The sequence below is a fragment of the Podarcis vaucheri genome (genome assembly GCF_965113315.1).
Source record: "Podarcis vaucheri genome assembly, chromosome: 1".
NCBI classification, from domain to species: domain Eukaryota; kingdom Metazoa; phylum Chordata; class Lepidosauria; order Squamata; family Lacertidae; genus Podarcis; species Podarcis vaucheri.
The window spans coordinates 136,019,697-136,041,308 of NC_138759.1; the positions used below are offsets into that span (position 1 = coordinate 136,019,697).

Consider the following 21,612-nt stretch of genomic DNA (forward strand, 5'->3'; position numbering starts at 1 on the left):
ATCTACTGCCCATCAATCTCACTGGCTTTCTAGTGTTCTGATAGAGAAACGATTCTGTATTCACGTTATTAATGTTTGTTTCATAAAAGTTATACACTGCTTCATTGTAAGTTATACACTGCTTGATTGTAAAACAAAAGAAAAATTCAAAGCGGTCCCCCCCCCAAAGGTAAAACAATAAAATTGTCAGAAATTTACAAGCAAACACAGGAGCTAAAATAGATTGACATTCACACCAGCTTTCTAATCATCTGGGCAAGCCTGTCTAAACAGGAATGTGTTTTTAAGCAGGCGCCTCTGGAAAGAGCGCAGCGAGGACATCTGCCTGGTGTCACGAGGCAGGGAGTTCCGCAGGGCAGGCGCAGCCCCGCCAAAAGGCAGAGTTCTTGCAACTTGACCGGCCTCTATCTGTCTCCTCTCGGGCATCTTTTGAAAACGGAAACCTATCGAGCCCCCAAACGCTTTAGCCTTTGCCTTTCATGCTCCGGCCCCAGGCGAAACCCAGAGGGGAAAGACTTCCGCGAACCACCTTAACTCCCGCGAACCACCTTAAGCCGCAGCGGGAAGCCCTGGCGTGGCGGCCTCTCCGCCAATGGGGCGCGGGCGAAGGCGGCGCCGGGAGAGGCAGCCGGAGAGGCCGGCCAGGCCGCGCTCCCTGCGGGGCTGATGGCCGAGGCGAGGCCGGCGGGCGAGGCCGAGGGAAGCCCCGAAGCCCCAGGGGCTCCTCCGGGGGCCGCGCGGGGCCAGGCAGGTAACGTGCGGGCGCCGGGGACCCGTCTTCCTTTCAGGGGGACCTGACACGCGAAAAAGAATCAAACGCGTGTCTGTGTGAATGTGTGAATGTGTTCATTCGTGTCAGCTGCTGACATTCAGGATTCTTTCCAGTAAGTGGTGCATATTTATTCCAACATTGAATTTTCCACCCGAGTATCTCTCAGGCACCTGGACTTGGAAAAGGCTGAACAAACTAAACCAAACAGGTTTCTGCTTAAATTGACCAGGATCCTCAAGGCACTTAAGCGGCTCCCTGCGCCTTCGAGACGCGCCCAGTGCGCATCTTGCTCCCATTTACAACCTGTTGCTTCTGATCCCTCGCGCTTCTCTTTTGAGGCTCAGCGAGGGAGGGATTGTTTGCGCGTGGTTTTTCGCAGTTATTCACTGATCGTGGAAAATAGCCTCTCTAATATAACTAGTTAGCTTTTTTATCCTCACCATGATCTACTGGACTGCGTTTGATAAAAGTAAGCAGGTTGTATGCAAAAGCCAGTGCTTTTTTGTTTTTTGAAGCACTCTGCTGGGGACTGTGGTCAGTTTTGGGGGCTTGGACATCAAGTATTCTTAGCTCAGCTGCCAGATGAATGGGGGGGGGATGTTGCTCCGTGTCCCCTGCTATTTGTTTCGGTAAAATAGGGATAATGGTGGTGCCATGGGCGTAGCCAGGAGGGCAGACTCCCCGCCCCAATCAATCAAAATGAATAAAAATCAATATAAATCCAAGGTTCTGTTCCCCGCTAACAAGAATCCTGGCTACGCCCATTGGTGGTGCTTTGATTTTCTACAAACACTGAGTGCTGAATGCATATACCAGCAATACAGAAGCCCTTGCCACTCCTTCTTGGGTTTTACTCTCATTGCAATTGTGTGGTGGAAAGAAAAGATACAAATTTAATAAATTAACTAAGCACAGTTCTTTACTCTAATATTCAAAGGGTAAATTGGGAGACATAGTAGTGTGGGTACAGAATCTGCTTCCTCACGCAGTCACCCAAATACAGGAAGCAAGGAATGTCTGATGAGCGTTTGTGTGTGGAAATGCTTCAAGCAGGCTTTTCTGTGTATATCTGGGGCTTTGCTGAGATGAACTTTCATGAGCAAATTTAAAGCACTTTACTGTCTTGAACATCTACAGATATTTTCCTTTTTTGAAAAAGGCATCAGCCACTCTCTATAACACCAGCACACACACACACACACACACACACACACGAGAGAGAGAGAGAGAGAGAGAGAGAGAGAGAAGAACACACATTGTATTATTAGTAGGACATGTTACAGAATACCTTCAGAATATTTAACAGGCAAATATCTCTGAATCTTACACATGCAATTATAATTTAATTTCACCTAATCAGATCACAGTGACTTGTTTGGGGAAGAAATGTAATTGTCTGCTAATGGATTCCCAGGCCGCACAGTTGTTCTCAGTCATTCTAGCAAATGGGTTTGAAGTTTGTGGCTTTTAATGCAGCAAGCAATTATTCTTAATTCATGTTTGCTTTACTTCCTGGGATTCCCAGAAAATGTTAATAACAGATTTCATCACAGCTTCTTATACATAGCTACTAAACTAATTTTTCATGTTGTTTTCTAGATGATGTGGTGATAGATAAGTCTTTGTATTGCAGTCTGTATGAGTTTGAAGCCCCAACCTGGAGGAAAACACTCCAAACATAGGTTTACAATCTCAGTGAGAGAATTAGGACTCGATTGCTGATGTCTAATTATGTTAGTTTCCCTGTTTTCTCTAGGTAGTTGCTAATATAATTCAACTGAAAATTGGTTTTGTTGAACCTGTTTATTTGTATCTTGATTCTGTAGGGAAGGAGTGCCAGATGATTGTGTTCATTTACTTTTGTTCTGAAGCTCCAAGCTAGGTAACAACTCTAAACATCACAAAGCACTTTGTATGTTACAAGTGTCTTTTGTCTGCATTGTGCTAGGTCACATCTCAAGGAGTCCTTGAGCAAAGGAGACTGCTCAGAATATATCTAGGGACATTTTGCTTCATGCCTATTTGGCTGGGTATAATGGAGGAGCCATATTATGAAACATGTTAGGCAACTTTACAAATCTTTGATATATATTTTTTATAAGATATTTATTGAAGTTTCGCAAATTATACAGACAAACACAACAATACAAACAAACAAACACACACACAAAAAGAACAAGTATAATTTCAAACCCTTATTTTCTTATAACTTACTTCTCCAACCTCCTCATACCTCCCCTTTCTGCATTCCAATTTCAATTTTAATTCAGCAAATCCTCACCCTTAAATTTATCTAATTTTTAACCTTTCTTTTCTTTTAACTTAATCCTTACAGCTGTAATCCACTTAATTTCTAAACCAGCATCATTCTAACATTCATTAATTTTGCAATATTTCTTAAGATAGTTCTTAAATTTCTTCCAATCTTCTTCCGCCGTCTCTTTTCCCTGGTCTTGGATTCTGCCAGTCATTTCAGCCAGTCCCATATAGTCTATCACCTTCATCTGCCATTCTTCCAAGGTGGGTAGATCTTGTGTCTTCCAATACTTCGCGATGAGTATCCTTGCTGCTGTTGTAGCATACATAAAAAATGTTCTGTCTTTCTTTGACACCAATTGGCCGGCCATGCCCAGGAGAAAGGCCCCTGGTTTCTTAAGAAAGGTATATTTAAATACCTTTTTCAATTCATTATACCGTATTTTTCGCCCTATAAGACACACTTTTTCCCCTCCAAAAATGAAGGGGAAATGTGGGTGCGTCTTATGGGGCGAATGCAGGCTTTCGCTGAAGCCTGGAGAGCGAGAGCGGTAGGTGCGCACCGACCCATCTCGCTCTCCAGGCTTCGCGGACCTCTCCTCAAGCAGCGGGAACGTTCCCGCTGCTTGGGGAGAGTTGCCGGCATCCCGAAGCCTGCGCACGCTGATCTCAGCGCGTCCAGGCTTCGCGGACCTCTCCGCAAGCAGCGGGAACGTTCCCGCTGCTTGGGGAGAGTTGCTGGCATCCCGAAGCCTGCGCGCGCTGATCTCAGCGTGTCCAGGCTTCGCGGATAATTTTTTCCCCTTTATTTCCCCCCCAAAAAACTAGGTGCGTCTTATGGGACGGTGCGTCCTATAGGGCGAAAAATACGGTATATCATTTCCCAGAAAGCCTTAATCTTTGAGCACGTCCACCAAAGGTGAAAGAAGGTACCTTCAATCTCTTTACATTTCCAACATTTGTTATCAGGCAAGTGGTAGATTTTTGCAAGCTTGACTGGGGTCATGTACCACCTATAAATCATTTTCATAATATTTTCTTTTAAGGCATTACATGCCGTAAATTTCATACCGGTGGTCCACAACTGTTCCCAGTCAGCAAACATAATGTTATGACCAATATCTTGCGCCCACTTAATCATAGCTGATTTGACTATTTCACCCTGCGTATTCCATTTCAACAGCAAGTTGTACATCTTTGACAAATTCTTAGTTTTGGATTCCAACAACTCTGTTTCTAATTTTGACTTGTCCACCTGGAAGCCAATTTTCCTGTCCAATTTATAAACCTCCATTATCTGATAATAATGAAGCCAGTCTCTCACTTTGTCTTTCAATTTTTCGAAACTCTGCAATTTCAATTTGTCTCCTTCTTGTTCCAGAATTTCCCAATATTTCGGCCATTTGGCCTCCATATTGAGCCTTTTCAAAGCTTTCGCTTCCATCGGTGATAACCACCTTGGGGTTTTATTTTCCAATAAATATATTTTATCCAAACATTAAACAATGCTTTCCTTACAATATGGTTTTTAAATGCTTTATGTGCTCTGACCTTATCATACCATAAATATGCATGCCATCCAAATACATTGTTAAAACCTTTTAAATCCAAAATGTCTGTATTTTCAAGAAGTAGCCACTCTTTCAACCAGCAGAAAGCTGCTGATTCATAGTAAAGTTTTAAGTCTGGCAGGGCAAATCCACCTCTTTCCTTTGCATCAGTTAATATCTTAAATTTTATTCTAGGTTTCTTGCCCTGCCAGACAAATCTAGAAATGTCTCTCTGCCACTTCTTGAAACAAAACATCTTGTCCACAATTTGCAATGTTTGAAATAAAAACAACATTCTAGGCAATACATTCATTTTAATCACAGCAATACGGCCTAACAATGAAAGTTTCAAGTTTGACCATATTTCTAAGTCTTTTTTTACTTCTGCCCAGCATTTCTCATAATTATCTTTAAATAAACTCACATTTTTAGCTGTCATGTTAATCCCCAAGTATTTCACTTTCTTGACCACAGTTAAACGTGTTTCATTCTGGAACCTCTCCCTTTCAATAGCTGTTAAATTTTTCTCTAATACCTTCGTTTTTAGTTTATTCAATTTAAATCCTGCGACTTGACCAAACTCTTGAATTAATTCTAAAACTCTTTTAGTACTAGAGTCTGGCTCTTGTAATGTAAGTACCAAATCATCTGCAAATGCTCTCAATTTGTACTGTTTTACTCTGACCTGTACACCTTTAACCAGCTGGTCCCTTCTAATCATGCTCAGCAAAACCTCCAGGACCGATATAAAAAGCAATGGGGAGATTGGACACCCCTGTCGTGTCCCTTTTTCTATTTTAAATTCTTCCGTAACCACATTATTTACAATTAGCTTAGCCTTTTGCTCAGAGTATATTGCACCTATACCATTCTCGAAGCCTTGGCCTACCCCCATCCCATGTAGATTCTTCTTCATAAAACTCCAAGAAATGTTGTCAAAAGCTTTCTCCGAAATCTTTGATATTTTTAAATGTGATGGTAAGTGGCTCGAACACCTGTTCGCTGCATGCAAAGGCATTTGTTTTCAGGACATATTGGATGATTGTAAACAATAATTATTTGGATGTTTGGAGACAGTAGGATAGTGCTATGTCCCACAATGGTCTCTTGTCAAATAGGTTTTGCTGACGTTTTAGCTATTTTCTTCCCAACCTATAAAACCTATGAAAGAACATCTTATACTTGAGGGCAAAATAGTCCTGCCACATGACCTTCAATTATCTGGAAAAAGCAACAATCAGTCTGTACAGGGTCTCAAAGAGGTTGAAAATATCTCAGGCCCCACCTGACCCTCTCTGATGCAAGGCTTCTCCACACTTACCTCTCCTCTGTGCTTTCCAGGCATGGTCTGTGCTTTAAAGCTCTGTGTCTTTACTGCTGAATCAGAGCAAACAGCAATTCACAGAAAACCTGAATTGCCATTGGTTGCGCTTCAGCTTTAAAGAGTGGGTTTTTACAGAGAATGTTTTGGGGCAAAAGAAAGAGCTGTTGGATATGGAGCTTTAAAGCACAGACCTGAGCAGAAGGTAAATGTGGTTAAGGCCTCTCTTGTGGCCCTGCTTCTTTCTCATCCGCAGTGGGTTACTCAGTGACCATAGCAGAACCTCCTGGTCAGGGCTGAGCTCCTGCTGAGTTTTATGACCTAAAGCAGCAACAATCTCTCCAGCACAGGTCGCAATCTGAAGGAGTGGCTGAAGGAACAATTCTGTGACCACCCCATCGAGCACTGTGAGGACACACGACTGCATGATGCCGCTTATGTGGGAGACTTGCAAACCATTAAAAACCTGTTGGAGGAAGAGAGCTTCCAAAGGTAGCTCTCAATTTTACTGAAATGGAGCATGGATTCTCAGGTGATAAATCAAACACTTTAGCCCTGAGTACATTTTAGCCTCATGCAAATTGTCACTGAGGAGCACTGAGGGTTCAAAGGGATGTATGAAGATAGGGATCTCCTGCTGATCCTCCTCCTGGGCTCTGTATGTTCCAGGTTCCATCTGCACATTTATTCCATCTATCAGATCTGTACTGTCCATTTTTGTAGAGTTCAGATTATGGGTAGCCTTCCTTATGAATTATTCAGGCGTACGTAATTCTGGGTGTATGTATGTAAGCTGGGGTTGCATATACCGTATTTTTGCTCTATAAGATGCACCAGACCATAAGACGCACCTAGTTTTTGGAGGAGGAAAACAAGAAAAGAAATATTCTGAATCTCAGAAGCCAGAACAACAAGAGGGATCGCTGCGCAGCGAAAGCAGCGATCCCTCTTGCTGTTCTGGCTTCTGGGATAGCTGTGCGGCCTGCATTCGCTCCATAAGACGCACACACATTTCCCCATACTTTTTAGGAGGGAAAAAGTGAGTCTTATAGAGCAAAAAATACGGTAGGTTTGGGTGTGCATGTGTGCAGTCAGTGACAGACTGTTTGCATCAAATGGATACTGGATGGGGCTGATTGGAATCGTTGTCCAAAACAACTGAAGAGAGTGGCAGGTTAGCTAGCAAAGGCTGCATGTGATTGTGCCTTATATATCTATTTAGACGTGATTTTATTCCCACGCTGTCAGAAAATTGTCGTTATGGATAACATAGGACATCCAGGGAAAGAATCCAGAGAGATAAAAGTTGGTGTTTGTTCTTAATTTTTGCCCCACACTTGCTGAGAACAGGGCATGCTCACAGGGGGAAGCAAGGCAAGATCCAGGCACGCTCATGGATTACTTAGTTGTGCTGCTTTTGCTTTCTTCAGCCGCATCAATGAGAAATCCGTGTGGTGTTGTGGTTGGCTGCCTTGTACGCCGCTGCGGATTGCTGCCACGGCAGGACATGGAAACTGTGTGGATTTCCTGATTCAGAAAGGGGCAGAGATTGATCTTGTGGACGTGAAAGGGCAAACTGCCCTGTACGTAGCTGTTGTGAATGGGCATCTGGAATGCGCACAGATCCTTCTGCAAGCCGGAGCTGACCCCAATGGGAGCCGTCACCACCGCAGCACCCCCGTGTATCATGCTGCCCGGGTAGGCAGCACTGACATCCTGAGAGAGCTGATCAGGTAAGTACAGAGTGATTTTGCTTCATCTTTGCCCAGGAGCCAATTGCCGGTCAGCCAAAGAGGGTACGTTTGCTACGGAAAGGATTCTCAGTTGTCCAATTCCAACAGGCAGCAGTTGTCAGTGAGAGAAGATAGGCAGAGTTGGGGGAGAGTCCTCAGAAAATGGAAAGACTTGGGAATTCCATTTTTAGGGTTGGAGAAATTCAGAATTCTTTCAAATATCTACACTTCTTCTTTTTCTTCTCTGCAAAATTTAATGTGTTACCATTCTGACAAAAACGTGCTCAAGACGGCACACTTTTATTCTTCCCTTCCTGACCATTCTGAGAATAAGAACATATATGAGTTATTCACACAGCAGCTGCAACATCCCATGCTGATGGCTGGCATGTGGAACAGGGATTGCAGGTCAAAGACCTTCATGTCCCCTCTCGAAGGTCTGGCTTTCCATCTTCTGTCTTGCCAAAGTTAAACATTTAAAGTCCCATTTTGACCCCACCTCTCCACCCTCAAGGCAGCTGGTAATGAACAAGTCATAAAAACATAAAAAATGGTTAAAAATATGTCTCACCACTACAGTGAAATTGTAGCCAGCAGAATTCAAAGAGAGAAGCAACAAAGCCAGAAACAATCCCTGGTATGAGAACCAGACAGATTACAGCCTTCACCAATAACACATTGCCTTAACCTGGGGTCTGAAGGCAGATAAAGAGTTGGCATTCTAGGGCAAATACGTCCAGAGCCAAACAAACAAACAAATAACCCCTGGGATTGCCACCTAGTGTGTACTCAAGAGCCACTCACACCACCACTCCCAAGCCTCTAATAGGTGTGCTTTCCAATAAACTTGTTGAAGGGTGGGAGATAAATGCCTACAATAGATAAGATAGATACACATTCTTAAACACCCATTAATTAAAGACCACTTTACTTAGTTAGGTGTACACATAAAATTTTCTGTATACAGACCTGAAAAGCTGGTGTTTGAAGTGTCATGTTGCAGTGGAGGCAGCTGAGCCTTTCAGTTCTGTGAGCCAAACCACATGTGATGGTGGCAGACCCACATGTCAGAACCACATCCAAGGTTTCTTGCATCTCCATAATCTATGGATCAACAGCCCCTTTGGTGTAAGGTGATGGTGTGCAGATTTATACTTCTGCTGCAAGGACTCTTGGCCAGCAATATTAAATGTAGACTTTGGAAAGTTTTCAAGTTTAAAATTAACTGACCCTGGCCAATATCTTCTCATTAAATAATTTCTCTATCATGATGACTATGCTAATACCAGATTGTCAAGTTGAAATACAGCTATTAATCAGTTTAAATTGCTTTGTGGAAAGCTTAAAATATCAGTTATGCCACTCATACTACAGAAAATGCACTCGTCCAGTAAAATTCAGATACATACATATGCCCAGCTGCTAAAGCAAGCAAACAAAATTCCACATCCAGTCTAGCTTGACCCTAAGAATTATGACCTAAGCAAATATACTTTTTTTGGGGGGGGAAGGGACTGTCCTATGTTAGAACATCTCTCAAATACATTTTTGACCTGGTTACGTGATAAATCATCCATCTGACACATGCCCTAGTTTAGCAATGCATGCAGCTACACTGAAAGCACACCTGTGTCCCCATTTCCAATTCACAGAGTATGTGGTTTATCTGAGATGGCTTTTCATGTGTCTGTGCGGATTGCAATACAACTTTCCAGGTGCATGTCAGATTCGTCTCCTGACAGCCATTCAGAAGCAGGGACACCATTTTTTTATTTGGGGTGCTGAGAAATAAGGTTCACAGCAAGATTCAGTAGGCCATTCTTAGATATTTTCAAAATTAAATTGCAAAACAAAAACAGTTGGAGCTGAAAAACCAGGATGAGCAGAAAGCTAATAGCCACTGCCACTGTTTTGCAATTACTTGGGCAAGTGTTGCTCAAACTGATAAGCTCTACAGCAGTTCTTATCCTTTCAAACACTCTTACAGGATCAGAAAACATCTTACAGATTTAGTTTCACTTGTCAGCCTTTTCATGGGCAACACTCTGGCATGAGAGGCCATGGATGCTTTAGCTAAGATTCCAGCATTGCATGGGTTTGGACTTGATGACTGGGGTCCCTTCCAACTCCACGGTTCTAGGATTCTATCAGGTAGAGCAGCCTTTTCATGAGTAGGAGGCACTTTCCTCATCATGTGAAAGGGTTCTAGAGAATTCCCTCTCCTGAAAGGCCAAATCAGAAAACAAAAACTGTATTCAGACCATGTGCCACCCCATGATTTTATGTAGCCTGACTAGTCTCTGAGCTTGCAGATAGTGCTGACTGACTTCACAGGGAATTGTCTGCGTTCTTCAAAGTGGTATTTTCCAGCTTCGCAATGACTAGTAAGTTCTACATACAGACATAGCCAGGACTTTCCCCCACAAACCTGGCACAGAATAATATCACCCTTTCCTTATTAACCAGGGAGTGGAGGTAGAATGAAAATATATAATTAGGAAAGCAGAACCTCATTCTTAGACTGTTTGGATGGGAAGGGAAAGTTATTCCAAAGTCATATAATTACTCCGTAGGGACATTTGGAGACTCTGCTTAGAGTGGAATCCCCTTCCTGGTTACAGCAGAGCCAAACACAACCGCTCTGCTTCTGGTGACTTTTGCCTTGGCAAGCGCAACTAGTCTGCAGGATTTACATTTCAAACAAACATGTTGCTCTCAGTGATAGCTTTGAAATCCTGCTCAACTCTTTGAGATCTATCTGGCAATAAACAGAAAACGAATACGTGGCCATTTATTTGACGAGCTGCCATTTCCCGCCTTCCCTGTTTGCTGCTGCTGTCCATGCTTTTCTACTCTGCCAGCCGTTATTATCACAAAAGGTTGGTTTCCTGAAAGTGTGTGCATCTTTGTGTCTGTCAATAGTGAAAGTCATAGGAGGAGATCTCTAGAAGGCAACAAGTTCGGAAATGCTGTTGGTGTTTGTGTGAGCTGACAGCACTGGAACAGTCACATTAAAGGGCCAAAGAGGCAGGACAAGTGGGAAGCAACCAAAAGTGGAGCTACCCCAGTGGCACCCCCAATTCCCCCCCTCTCTCCCCCTTGAGTTGATATGGGATAGAGGAGGAAGATCAGCACAGTAATACTACTACTTCATATTAATAGAGTACTTCTAATATTCAAAGTACTTAATATGCATGATCTAAAACAGTCCTCTAGTGTTGTTATTATTATTTGCATATAGCAGGTAGGGGGACTGAAGGCAAAAGGCAGAGGCTTACCTAAAACCGTCTTGTGAGTTCATGGCTGTAGTAAGAATTGCACCAGTCGTCTCACAGCCCAGTCTCTTAGCCATTGCTTACTTCTAGTTAGGGAAGACGTGTGAGTCCAGCCCAGAGAATCTAGCCAAGGCCTATTGCAGCTCCCGCTGCTGAAAGCTGAGCTGCTCATGTGCTTTGCCTTTTTATTGACTTAGCAATGACTCCCTTGTGGGAATTCTATGGTTGTGGTCAATATTCACATATCAGAAGGTAAAGTTAGTGTCTACATTGCAGCCACCAGTTTTCCATTTCAAAACAGCATCAGCTTGACCACTGCACTCATTTCCAACAAGGCCAGGAAAGGTGTAATATGGCTTTTAACACAGCCTCTTTCTTGAATACTGAGACACTGCATGACTGTGAATTTGTTTTAGGTTGGCCCCTGGCCCACCTATTTTGGGGAGTGGGGAGGAATAATAATAATGATTTTATAATTTATATCCTGCCCATCTGACTGGGTTGCCCAGGAAGGATTCAAAATACAGTGGTACCTCAGGTTACAGACACTTCAGGTTACAGACACCGCTAACCCAGAAATAGTACCCTGGGTTAAGAACTTTGCTTCAGGATGAGAACAGAAATCATGCAGCGGCGGCGCAGCGGCAGCGGGAGGCCCCATTAGCTAAAGTGGTGCTTCAGGTTAAGAACAGTTTCAGGTTAAGAATGGACCTCTGGAACGAATTAAGTTCTTAACGTGAGGTACCACTGTACATTACAGGGCAGAATCACAAACCTCATGATCTTATCAGTAATAAATGCTGGAGGATTTTGTCAACACTTAACCTAAATTCTTCCGAAATCTCCCTTAAGTTATGGATATGGCATACTGTGGCCTGCACTGAGGGGGGTGATCCATTCATGGGGAGAACTGTACTTAACTGAGGCAGGAGATCGGCTGGAATACCTGTAGTAACTTCTGGTTCTGTGCTTCTGCAGTCCAACAGGACTGGCTCTTTTAAGGAATCTGTGTCCCCTCATCCCTCTCCTCTATTGGGCCACATTTTAGACAACCTTTGCTTCCCAAAACAGTCAGGATAGCATATGTGATTTTTCATTTTAGTCGGGGCGAGCTCAATCCGGGCTTTCCCCCAGTTTACCCACAGAGGGCGGCACAATTCTTTCGCACCAGCACATCTCTGGAGTCTTGGCTTTCATAGTTTACATTCTGAATATTGCTAAACACTCTCTGTTTCCATCTTGCCATGTGAAAGCTATCCTAGCAACTAGCAAGCTGGCCACTTGGCAGATATATATTCTTGTCTGTAACCACATGCGGTGAAAAGCAGATTTAATTGGCACTACCTTTAGAGAGGGATTTAACAAAGCCTCTTTGCCTCACCCTGATGCTCATGTGAATTTGTAGCTTCTGAAACTGAAGAGGGAGAGACAGGAATCGTCAGTGCAGTGAGAGGCAAAGAGGGCAAGGTGGCCAGACGGCTAAAGAAAAACCCAGCCTGAACAGGGAGCCAGTATAGCAACCGAGAGCAACATTTGATGATGCAGTTATAGTCAGAGAATGGTAGAACTGTAGAGTAGGAAGGGACTCCAAGGGTCCTCTAGTCCACTCCCCGCAGTGCAGGATTCTCAGCTAAAGCATCCCTGACAGATGGCCATCCAACCTCTGCTTAAAAAGCTCCAAGGAAGGAGAGGAAGGAAGGAGATCTCCAAGGAAGGAGAGTCCACCACCTCTCGTGGCAGTGCATTCCATTGCCAAAGAGCTCTTACTGTCTGAAAGTTCTTCCTGATGTTTCAGTAACTTCAATCCACTGGTTCAGTTCCTACTCTCCTGTGCAGAAGAAAATAAGCTTGCTCATCCTCCATGTGACAGACCTTGAGATATTTGAAGACGGCTAGCATATCTCCTCAGTCTCCTTTTTTGCAGGCCAGACATACCCAGCTCCTTCAACAGTTCCTCATCAGATTTGGTTGGCAGAGCCTTGATCACCTTGGTCACCCTCCTCTGCACATGTTCCAGCTGGTCAATATTCTCCTTAAATTGGGGTAACCAGAACTGGATATAGTATTCCAGGTGTGGAATATATAAAAAATATATAAATATATAAAAGGATGTCACATAGAGGAGGGAGAAAGGTTGTTTTCTGCTGCTCCAGAGAAGCGGACACGGAGCAATGGATCCAAACTACAAGAAAGAAGATTCCACCTAAACATTAGGAAGAACTTCCTGACAGTAAGAGCTGTTTGACAGTGGAATTTGCTGCCAAGGAGTGTGGTGGAGTCTCCTACTTTGGAGGTCTTTAAGCAGAGGCTTGACAACCATATGTCAGGAGTGCTCTGATGGTGTTTCCTGCTTGGCAGGGGGTTGGACTCGATGGCCCATGTGGTCTCTTCCAACTCTATGATTCTAGGATTCTATGATTCTATGATTCTGTGTGTTCTGACCAAGGCAGAGTAAAATAAGACTATTACTTCCCTTGATCAGTATCTATGCTATTGTTGATGTAACCTAAAATAACATTAGCTTTTTCTTTTTGTTGTTGTTGTTGTTGCTGCATCACACTAACTCATATTAAGCTTGTGTTCTGCTAAGACCTCCTTTTCACATGTACTACTGACTGGGCGTCCCCCATCGTATATTGGTACAGCTGGTTCTAAGCGTAGAACTTGTTGTTTGCCCCTATTGAAATTCATTTTTTAAGCTTGGGTCCAGTTATCCAATCTGTTAAGGTCACTTTGAATTCTGATTCTGTCTTCTACTGAATTAGCTACCCCTCCCAGTTTGGTGTGATCTGCAAATTTGATGAACACCCCCACAATTCCTTCATCCAAGTCGTTTATAAAGACGTTGAACAACAACAGGCCCAGGACAGAACCCTGAGGAACCTTTAAGGAGCGCTCCTTGGGATCAGTCAGTCAACCAGTTACAAATTCACCTAACAGTTACCTTATTCAACCCACATTTTACCAGCTTCTTCGCAAGAATATCATGAAGAACTTTGTCAAAAGCCTTACTGAAATCAAGACGCACTATGTCCACAGCATTCCCCTGACCTACCAAGCTTCTAAAAAAAGATTTGTATGGCATAACTTATTTTTGAGAAACCCACGCTGGGTCTTTGTAACCACAGCATGCATTTCTGAGTGCTAACATACTAAATGTTTAATTATATTTTCTAGGATCTTTCCAGGTATTGATGTCAAGCTCATTGGTTGGTAGCTACCTGGATCTTCTCTTCCCCTCCCTTTAGAAGATGGGGACAGCATGTGCCCACCTGCAGTCTGCAGGGACCTCACCTGTTCTCCAAGAATTCTCAAAGATTATAGACAGAAGCTCTGAGATTACATCCTCAAACTTCTTTAGTACCCTTCAGTGAAGCTCCTCAGGCCCTGGAGATTTAAGTTGATTTAAAGTAGCTGGGTGTTCTCTTACTACCTCTTTTCCTATCCTGGGCTGCAGCTCCCTCCTTACATCATTTGTTCTGTTATCACCAGGCTGTGCATCGCTTTCCTTTGGGTGAAGACAGAGGCAAAGTAGGCCTTCACTCTGCCACCCAGTAGCATTTCTCCATCTTCTCCATGCAGAGGACTTACTACTTGCTTGACTCTCATCTCCTACTTCGGACATAGCCAAAGAAACTTTTATTATTATTTTTAACCTCTCTTGCAAGCCTGAGCTCGTTTTGAGCTTTGACCCACCTGACCTTCCCTGGGCAACTGCGCTACTTGTGTATAATACTCCTCCTTTGTGATTTCCCCTTTCTTCCATTTCTTCTCCAAGCTCCTTATGCAGCCACACCAGTTCCTTTAGTGCCTCCTGCTTTTCTTTTTTTGGGATTTGAACCTTGACTCCCCAGGACCAAGGCTGACATTGAAATCACTGCACCCCACTGGCTCTCACCTAATGCTAGAGGTACATAATCTGGTGGAGGACGACCATCTCCTGCTCAACTTCACAAGGTTTTATTCCTATCCCGCTTGGTCCAAGGCACATAAAGTCCAACAGGGCAGGATTTTGCAGCTTGCCTAGCCACCATCTCGCTGCCACAAAAGAGCTTGATGAAGGCAGGGTTGCCATAGTCTTTCCCAATGCATTTCATTTTCTTTCCTCAGGTATGGCGCTGATGTGGATGTCAATCACCATTGGATCTCGGGGACCCCCAGCCCATCTTCCCGGCCGCTCACCTCCCTGGTGGTCTGCCCGTTGTACATTAGCGCAGCCTATCACAACCTGCCCTGCTTCCGGCTGATTCTGCAAGCGGGAGCCAACCCAGATTTCAACTCCTGTGGCCCCGTCAACATCCAGGGCTTCTCCAGGGGCTCGGCGGTGTGTGTCATGGATGCGGTCTTGAGACATGGGTGTGACGTGGCTTTTGTCAACCTCTTGATTGACTTCGGTGCCAACTTGAATCTGGTGAAATGGGAGACTCTGGGAGAAGGAGCTCCAGGAAGGATCAAAGTGAACCCAGAAGCCTTGCAGGTGTTCAAAGAAGCCAGGAGTGAGTGGGAAAAGTTATTTTGGCATTCATATTCTATCCCTGCAAAAGGAGTGTGTAGTGAACTGAAAGTACCTCTATTAGGGTTGTCAGCTGGTTTAAATTTTCATTGGGGATTTTTTTAACTGATGAAAATGGGGAAATGTTTTTAATACATGACATGGAAATTTAATAGTATCTGAATATGATTTTCATTTAAATAATTACAGTAATTTATATAGAATTTTCCATATGAATTTCAAAAGCAGCACACAAACAAAAAGCTAATAAAACACCCATAAAATAAAATAATTTAACTAAAACAGTAAAAACAAAAAAGAAACACAGCTACAATCCACATTAGAGCCAGAACAATTAATGAATTCCTTTTCAAAGGCCAACAGACAGAAATCTTTTTGCCTATTTTCAGTAAGTTAGCAGGGGGGAAGCTGTAGGAATCTTGTTGTGGCCCACAGTACTGGTGTCCCTACAAGGAAGCCCTACTCCTTATAAACAAGGTTTTAGAGGTTTTACTATGGTCAATTGGTGTATAAAGTTTGTTTACTGTAAACAAACAAACAAATCCACAAATTCCTCATAAGATGGAATTCAGAGGAGGAGTTCATCAGTGCTGCAGAGGTGGGTGTGGCAGGGACAGTGCTATTTTTCTATTAAAAGAAGTGCCGGAACTCACCCTGAACACCTCCCTCACTCTCTTAGAATGGCCATGGCGCCCAGCTGAGAGGGGCCAGAACTGAGCTCTGGTGAGTTCCAGCTGAAAAAAAGCTCTGCGCATGGAAGTCATGCAGGAGGCAATGTTCCCTGAGATAATAAGGATTAAATAATAATCATAAATCATCTATTTATACCCTGCTCTTCTACTAAAAGTAGAAGAGTGCAGAATACCACATAACAATAAAACCATATAATATTAAATTTGATAGGAAGTACAGATACAACTACAATAAAACCTGTTTTAGTCTTTACAAGTAAGAACCAGCCCTTTGAGTTGGGCCTGGGAACAGACAGCTTTCTGTGTCATGTGGCCAGCAGGACTAAACCGCTTCTGGTGCAATGGGACACCGTGACAGAGACCAGAGCGCACGGAAACACTGTTTACCTTCCCACCACAGCGATACCTATTTATCTACTTGCACTGGTGTGCTTTTGAGCTGCTAGGTTGGCAGGAGCTGGGACAGAGCAACAGGAGCTCACCCCATTGTGTGGAATCAAACTGCCAACCTTCTGATCGGCAAGCCCAAGAGGCTCGGTGGTTTAGACCACAGCGCTACCTGCTCCTTTAGGGTACCTGCCTAATATCAATGGGTAGGGAGTTCCAGCTGTAGGTACTGCTCCACTGAATGATCAATTCCTTGCAAGTCAAGAACAAACCTTATGAAGTATGTGTAAAAGTGCCAGTTCTTCAGATCAAAGCAGTTGTGTAGGCACATACAAAGTAAGGCAATCCTTCAAGTAAACTTGAGCCTAAGCTACTGAGGACTTTTTATATACTAATAATACCACCTTGAATATGGCCTGGTAACAAATTGGCAGCTAGTGCAGATTTGTGAGCAGCAGTGATATCCAACCAACTCCTTCCTGCAGAGTCGCTGCTTAGTTCTTACTCTCCCTGCTTATGGCTTTTCCACACTTCCACTTGTCTCGTGCCTAGAAAGCAGGGGACTGAGCGTTTGCTACTCCACTTTCCGGGAAAACCCACTCTTTAGTGCTGAATCGGAGCAAACACCAATTTGCGGGAAGCCCGATTGACATTCTCTCCAGTTCAGCCCTGCAGAGTGGGTTTTCCCTGGGTGAAAGCGATGAGCCCTAAGTTCTGCTTAGAGCTGGTTTCACCTCTCACTTCTGCATGCAGCCTGAAGGTATTAACTAGGCATAGGTGTTTGTGGGACTAGGAGTTGTGGGTCTGCTGTGGTATTCAGTTGTTTCTTTTTCTCTCCTTGCCTCTCTCTCGTGTATTGCATTACAGGCTGCCCTAGGAGTCTGATGTCTTTGTGCCGGGTGGCAGTACGAAGGACACTCGGGAAACGTCGTCTGCACCTGATCCATGCTCTTCCAGTGCCAGACCAAATCATAAATTTTTTACTCCATAGACAGTAGTAAGGTCTCCTTGGATGTTTTAGAGGACAATTCCCTTCCTTCATTCTTTCCTCCTCCCCCCCTTTAATGAGGATTTTGCTTTTTTAAGAGTGAGCAATTGAAAACAGGAAGAGCTGTTTGTGTTTGTTTAATGCTATAAAATTATTTTCATGATATTATTTCTGTTAATTATTCTCTATAATTTGGGTTTTAGCAAAGCTGCTTCCTGGTGAATTTGATCTGATGTGTTACAGTGCTTCACGTATCATGAAAAAGATAGGACATGGTCCTATAGCTTTAGTGCAGACAGTATTTGTCTTTAGTGGTGTGGATGTGTTTATTTAAAGCATGTGCTGTTATTTCAAGGTATTTATTTAGCAGCCATTGTGGCAAGGCTGTGCCTCCGGGCTGCCACAGACACCTCACCCTTCTCCATCCTGGGATGAGGCAGCATCTCAGCCAGAGGGAGGCCAGGTGAGCAGTGCTGCTCTTCTGAGGGCTCAGGATGAGTTCTGCAGTCATAGGCAGCAGAAAGTAGTTCAGGGTCGCAATCTACATGGTTTTGGTTCCAAGACTTACCTCATCCCTCGCCATACTGCCAACTCCAACAACCTACATATTCCCAGTCGTGCCTTCCCAATACAAATTACATATATGTTTTGAAATGCACTCATCTGATTTTTTCATGCTATTCAAATAATCACCAGTAAATTATTGTTGCTGTCTTGATGGTTAGCTGTTGTGGAATTTATTCCAGTTTCTTTTCAGCACAGTGTAAAGTATACTAAAAATCTTGTCCATCAGTAGCATGAGGTAACCACAGTTCTGAAGCATTTTATCTTGTGTGTATGTGCTTAAGAAATCATGTTGGCTTCAAAAAATCTTCAAGGTAAGGGCCTGCTGGCCGAAATATTGGGAAATAATAGAAAACATTGGAGGTAATTGGAGGTTGCAGAGCTTTGAAAAACTAAAAGGTAAGGTGCAAAATTGGTTACATTATGCCCAAATTAATGAGGTCTTTAAGCTAGACAAAAAAACAGGATTCCAGGTGGAAAAATCGAAACTTGAGACAGAGTTGTTAGAACCAAAGACCAAGTTATTATCGAGAATGTATAACTTGCTGCTTAAATGGAACACTCAGGATGAGACAGTTAAATCAGCTATGATAAAATGGGCTCAGGACATTGGTTATAATATCATGTCTGAAGACTGGGAGAGGTTATGGACCACCGGTATGAAGTTTACTGCATGCAATGCTCTGAAAGAAAATATTATGAAAATGGTATACAGGTGGTACATGACCCCGGTCAAGCTGGCTAAGATATACCATTTGTCCGATAATAAATGTTGGAAGTGTAAGGAAGCTGAGGGGACATTCTTTCACCTTTGGTGGACTTGTCCAAGATTGAAGGCCTTCTGGGAAATGATTTATAACGAGTTAAAAAAGGTGTTTAAGTACACCTTCCCCAAGAAACCGGAGGCCTTCCTTCTGGGCATTGTCGGCCAGAAGGTGTTAAAGAAGGATACAACTTTTTTCATGTATGCTACTACAGCAGCAAGAATTCTTATTGCTAAGCATTGGAAGACTCAAGATTTGCCCACACTGGAGGACTGGCAGACGCAATTGATGAACTACATGGAACTAGCCGAGATGACTGCAAGGATCCGAGATTTGGGAGAAGAAGCAATGGAGGAGGATTGGAAAAAATTTAAGGACTATTTGCAAAAGTATTATAAGTTATATGAATCTTAAGATGCCGTATGACTTGGAATGTTAGCCCCAGCAACGAAAGTGGATTATATATGAAATTGGATAATATTTATGAAAAAATCAAAGTTTAAATGGGTAAAAATGACAATATGTTATATTTTTAGAGTAAATGGAAAACAAGAGATTTAAACTTAAACTGCAATTGAAAGTACAAAGAAACACATGAAACAAGGTCATAATTTGCTGATAACTTTATTGTCAAGAATGCATTATGTGGGAGATGCGGGGAAGTCCGATAGAAATCTGAAATAAGTTGTTGAAATGGTTGTGATTTTCTGTTTTTTCTTTCTTTCTACTTTCTATGTTCTTTCTTTTTTCTGTTTTATCTGTAATTTGGGAAAAAAATGCAATAAAAATTATTATAAAAAAAATAAAAATCTTCAAGGTAAGGCGAATGCAGCATTTTCTGATGTCCAAAATATGTACCTTTGGCTCCTAATGCTATTCGTATTTATTATTCACAAAGCACCTGCATTTTTCTATGTGCTGTAAAAATATTTAAAATATTGGTTGTATCCAATGTATTTTTTAAAAAATAATATTTTATTAAGTTTTATCAATAGAAAAGTTCAGAAAAATACAAAAACAGAAAAATACAAAATACAAAGATACAAACATTAAACACAAAAAAGAAAAAGAAAAAACACATATAAATGAAAACAAAACTCCCTCTTTTTTTGATTTCTCATCTTTAGTTAACTTATTTTCCTGACTTCCTCACGCCTCCCTTTTTTGTATCCCTTTTAAAAATTGGTTCAGCAAATTCATATCCAATTTGTCTTATCTATTATCGATCCCATCTTACATTTTACCTTGTTGCTAGAACCCCGTCAGTTCATTTCAACGTCATCAGCATTCAGAAATTTTACAATGTTTCTGTAAATAAATTTTAAATTTCCTCCAATCTTCTTCCACAAGCTCTTCTCCCTGGTCTCGGATTCTGCCAGTCATTTCCACCATCTCCATATAGTCTATTAGTTGCATTTGCCATTCTTAGTTGTATCCAATGTAGTGCAAGTAGAGTTCCTCCTACAGCAGGACTCCAAGCCTTTGGAGCAGATTTTGAGGATGCACAGAGTGGACGCACAGGGTGCAGGAATCATAGAAGAGTTGGAAGGAATCTCAGCCAAAGCATCCGTGACAGATGCCACCCAACATTTGCTTAAAAACCTCCAAGGAAGGCGGTTCCGCCCGAGGGAGTCTATTCCACCGCTGAACAGCTCTTTCCGTTGGAAAGTTGTTCTTGATGTTTAGTCTGACTTCTTTCTTGTAACTTGAAGCCATGGGTTCGAGTCCTGCCCTCCAGAGCAGGAGAAAACAAGCTGGCTCTGTCTTTCATGTGATAGCCCTTGAGATATTTGAAGATGGCTGGAAGGGAGAGTCTTGTTGTGCATACAGAAGGCGCTTCCACCGGTGCAACCATAGTCCATGGCCACAGGTTTACAATCTACCACCAGACTTTTTCTCAGTTAACAGGACTTGAGTCTGATCAGCTGCATTGATCACTGCCATTGCACAAAGAGAAAAGTGAAGGCTCACAGGGAGGGTAGAAATCATTGTTTTGCTTATATAGTCAGAGATATCGCAAACCCAGTGTGTAAACAGAAATTGTACATACAAATAAATATGTGTGGGCCGGACTTGGATCATGCTTGCAGAAGGGGCTGCATAAATAGGTTTTCTATGCAGGACCTGTACCCTCCCTTCTTGCAGAGCCAAAGTTGCCTGTGAGAATCCTACATGGGCTGTGCACTGGGTATAGGCCCCTATGCAAATGAGGTCTTGAATGTGGGCTGATGAATGCAGTCCTGTACACTGGATGGCCGTCTGCCTGGGGCTTCAGAGTTTGCTGATTCAGTGCGCTGCTGTTGTGAATCAGTGCTTTCTAAAAACCACTATAAGGGAATCCCAGGACATTTTACCCACACATCCCATTCTTCACAATCTCCAACTGTTTTCAGGCTATTGTCTTTATCTTCCGTGTCTGTGCCTCATCAGAGCTAATATTAATATTTTGTTGGAAGCCACCCAGAGGGTAACCCAGCCAGATGGGCGGGGCATTAATAATAATAATAATAATAATAATAATAATAATAATAGTAATAATGTATTATTCAGGATCATTCTTGACAATATTAAACCTGGTATAATTAAAACTCCAAACTGCAGTGGCGGAGGGTTCTTCTCTCTCCTTTCACTCCCATTCAGCATTGAAATCAAACTTTCCAAACTTTCTATGAGCTCATTCATTTAAGAATCTTAAAACAAATCTATTGAACACTGTAGCAAATCCATTTACTAATTGTACTATTAGGGTATAGAAAATCTGGCAACCTAAACTTACACCTATTATTTCATTAATCCC

General features: G+C 42.7%; 1 protein-coding gene across 1 annotated transcript; it reads left to right on the top strand.

Moving 5' to 3' along the window:
• Window positions 1-422: 422 nt before the first annotated feature.
• ASB1 (ankyrin repeat and SOCS box containing 1) lies at window positions 423-18,205 on the top strand. The gene is made up of 5 exons (XM_082202426.1): window positions 423-751; window positions 6,245-6,391; window positions 7,330-7,632; window positions 15,018-15,403; window positions 17,367-18,205. Exons 1-5 carry the CDS (start codon window positions 480-482, stop codon window positions 17,495-17,497), a joined length of 1,239 nt encoding a protein of 412 aa, XP_082058552.1. The 5' UTR covers window positions 423-479; the 3' UTR covers window positions 17,498-18,205.
• The last annotated feature ends 3,407 nt before the right edge of the window (window positions 18,206-21,612 follow it).

Coding starts and splice junctions, on each gene's coding strand:
- ASB1 (XM_082202426.1), top strand. CDS start 480: ATGCTCCGGCCCCAGGCGAAACCCAGAGGGGAAAGACTTCCGCGAACC. Junction 752..6,244: donor GGCCGCGCGGGGCCAGGCAG/GTAACGTGCGGG, acceptor CAATCTCTCCAG/CACAGGTCGCAATCTGAAGG. Junction 15,404..17,366: donor GGTGTTCAAAGAAGCCAGGA/GTGAGTGGGAAA, acceptor ATTGCATTACAG/GCTGCCCTAGGAGTCTGATG.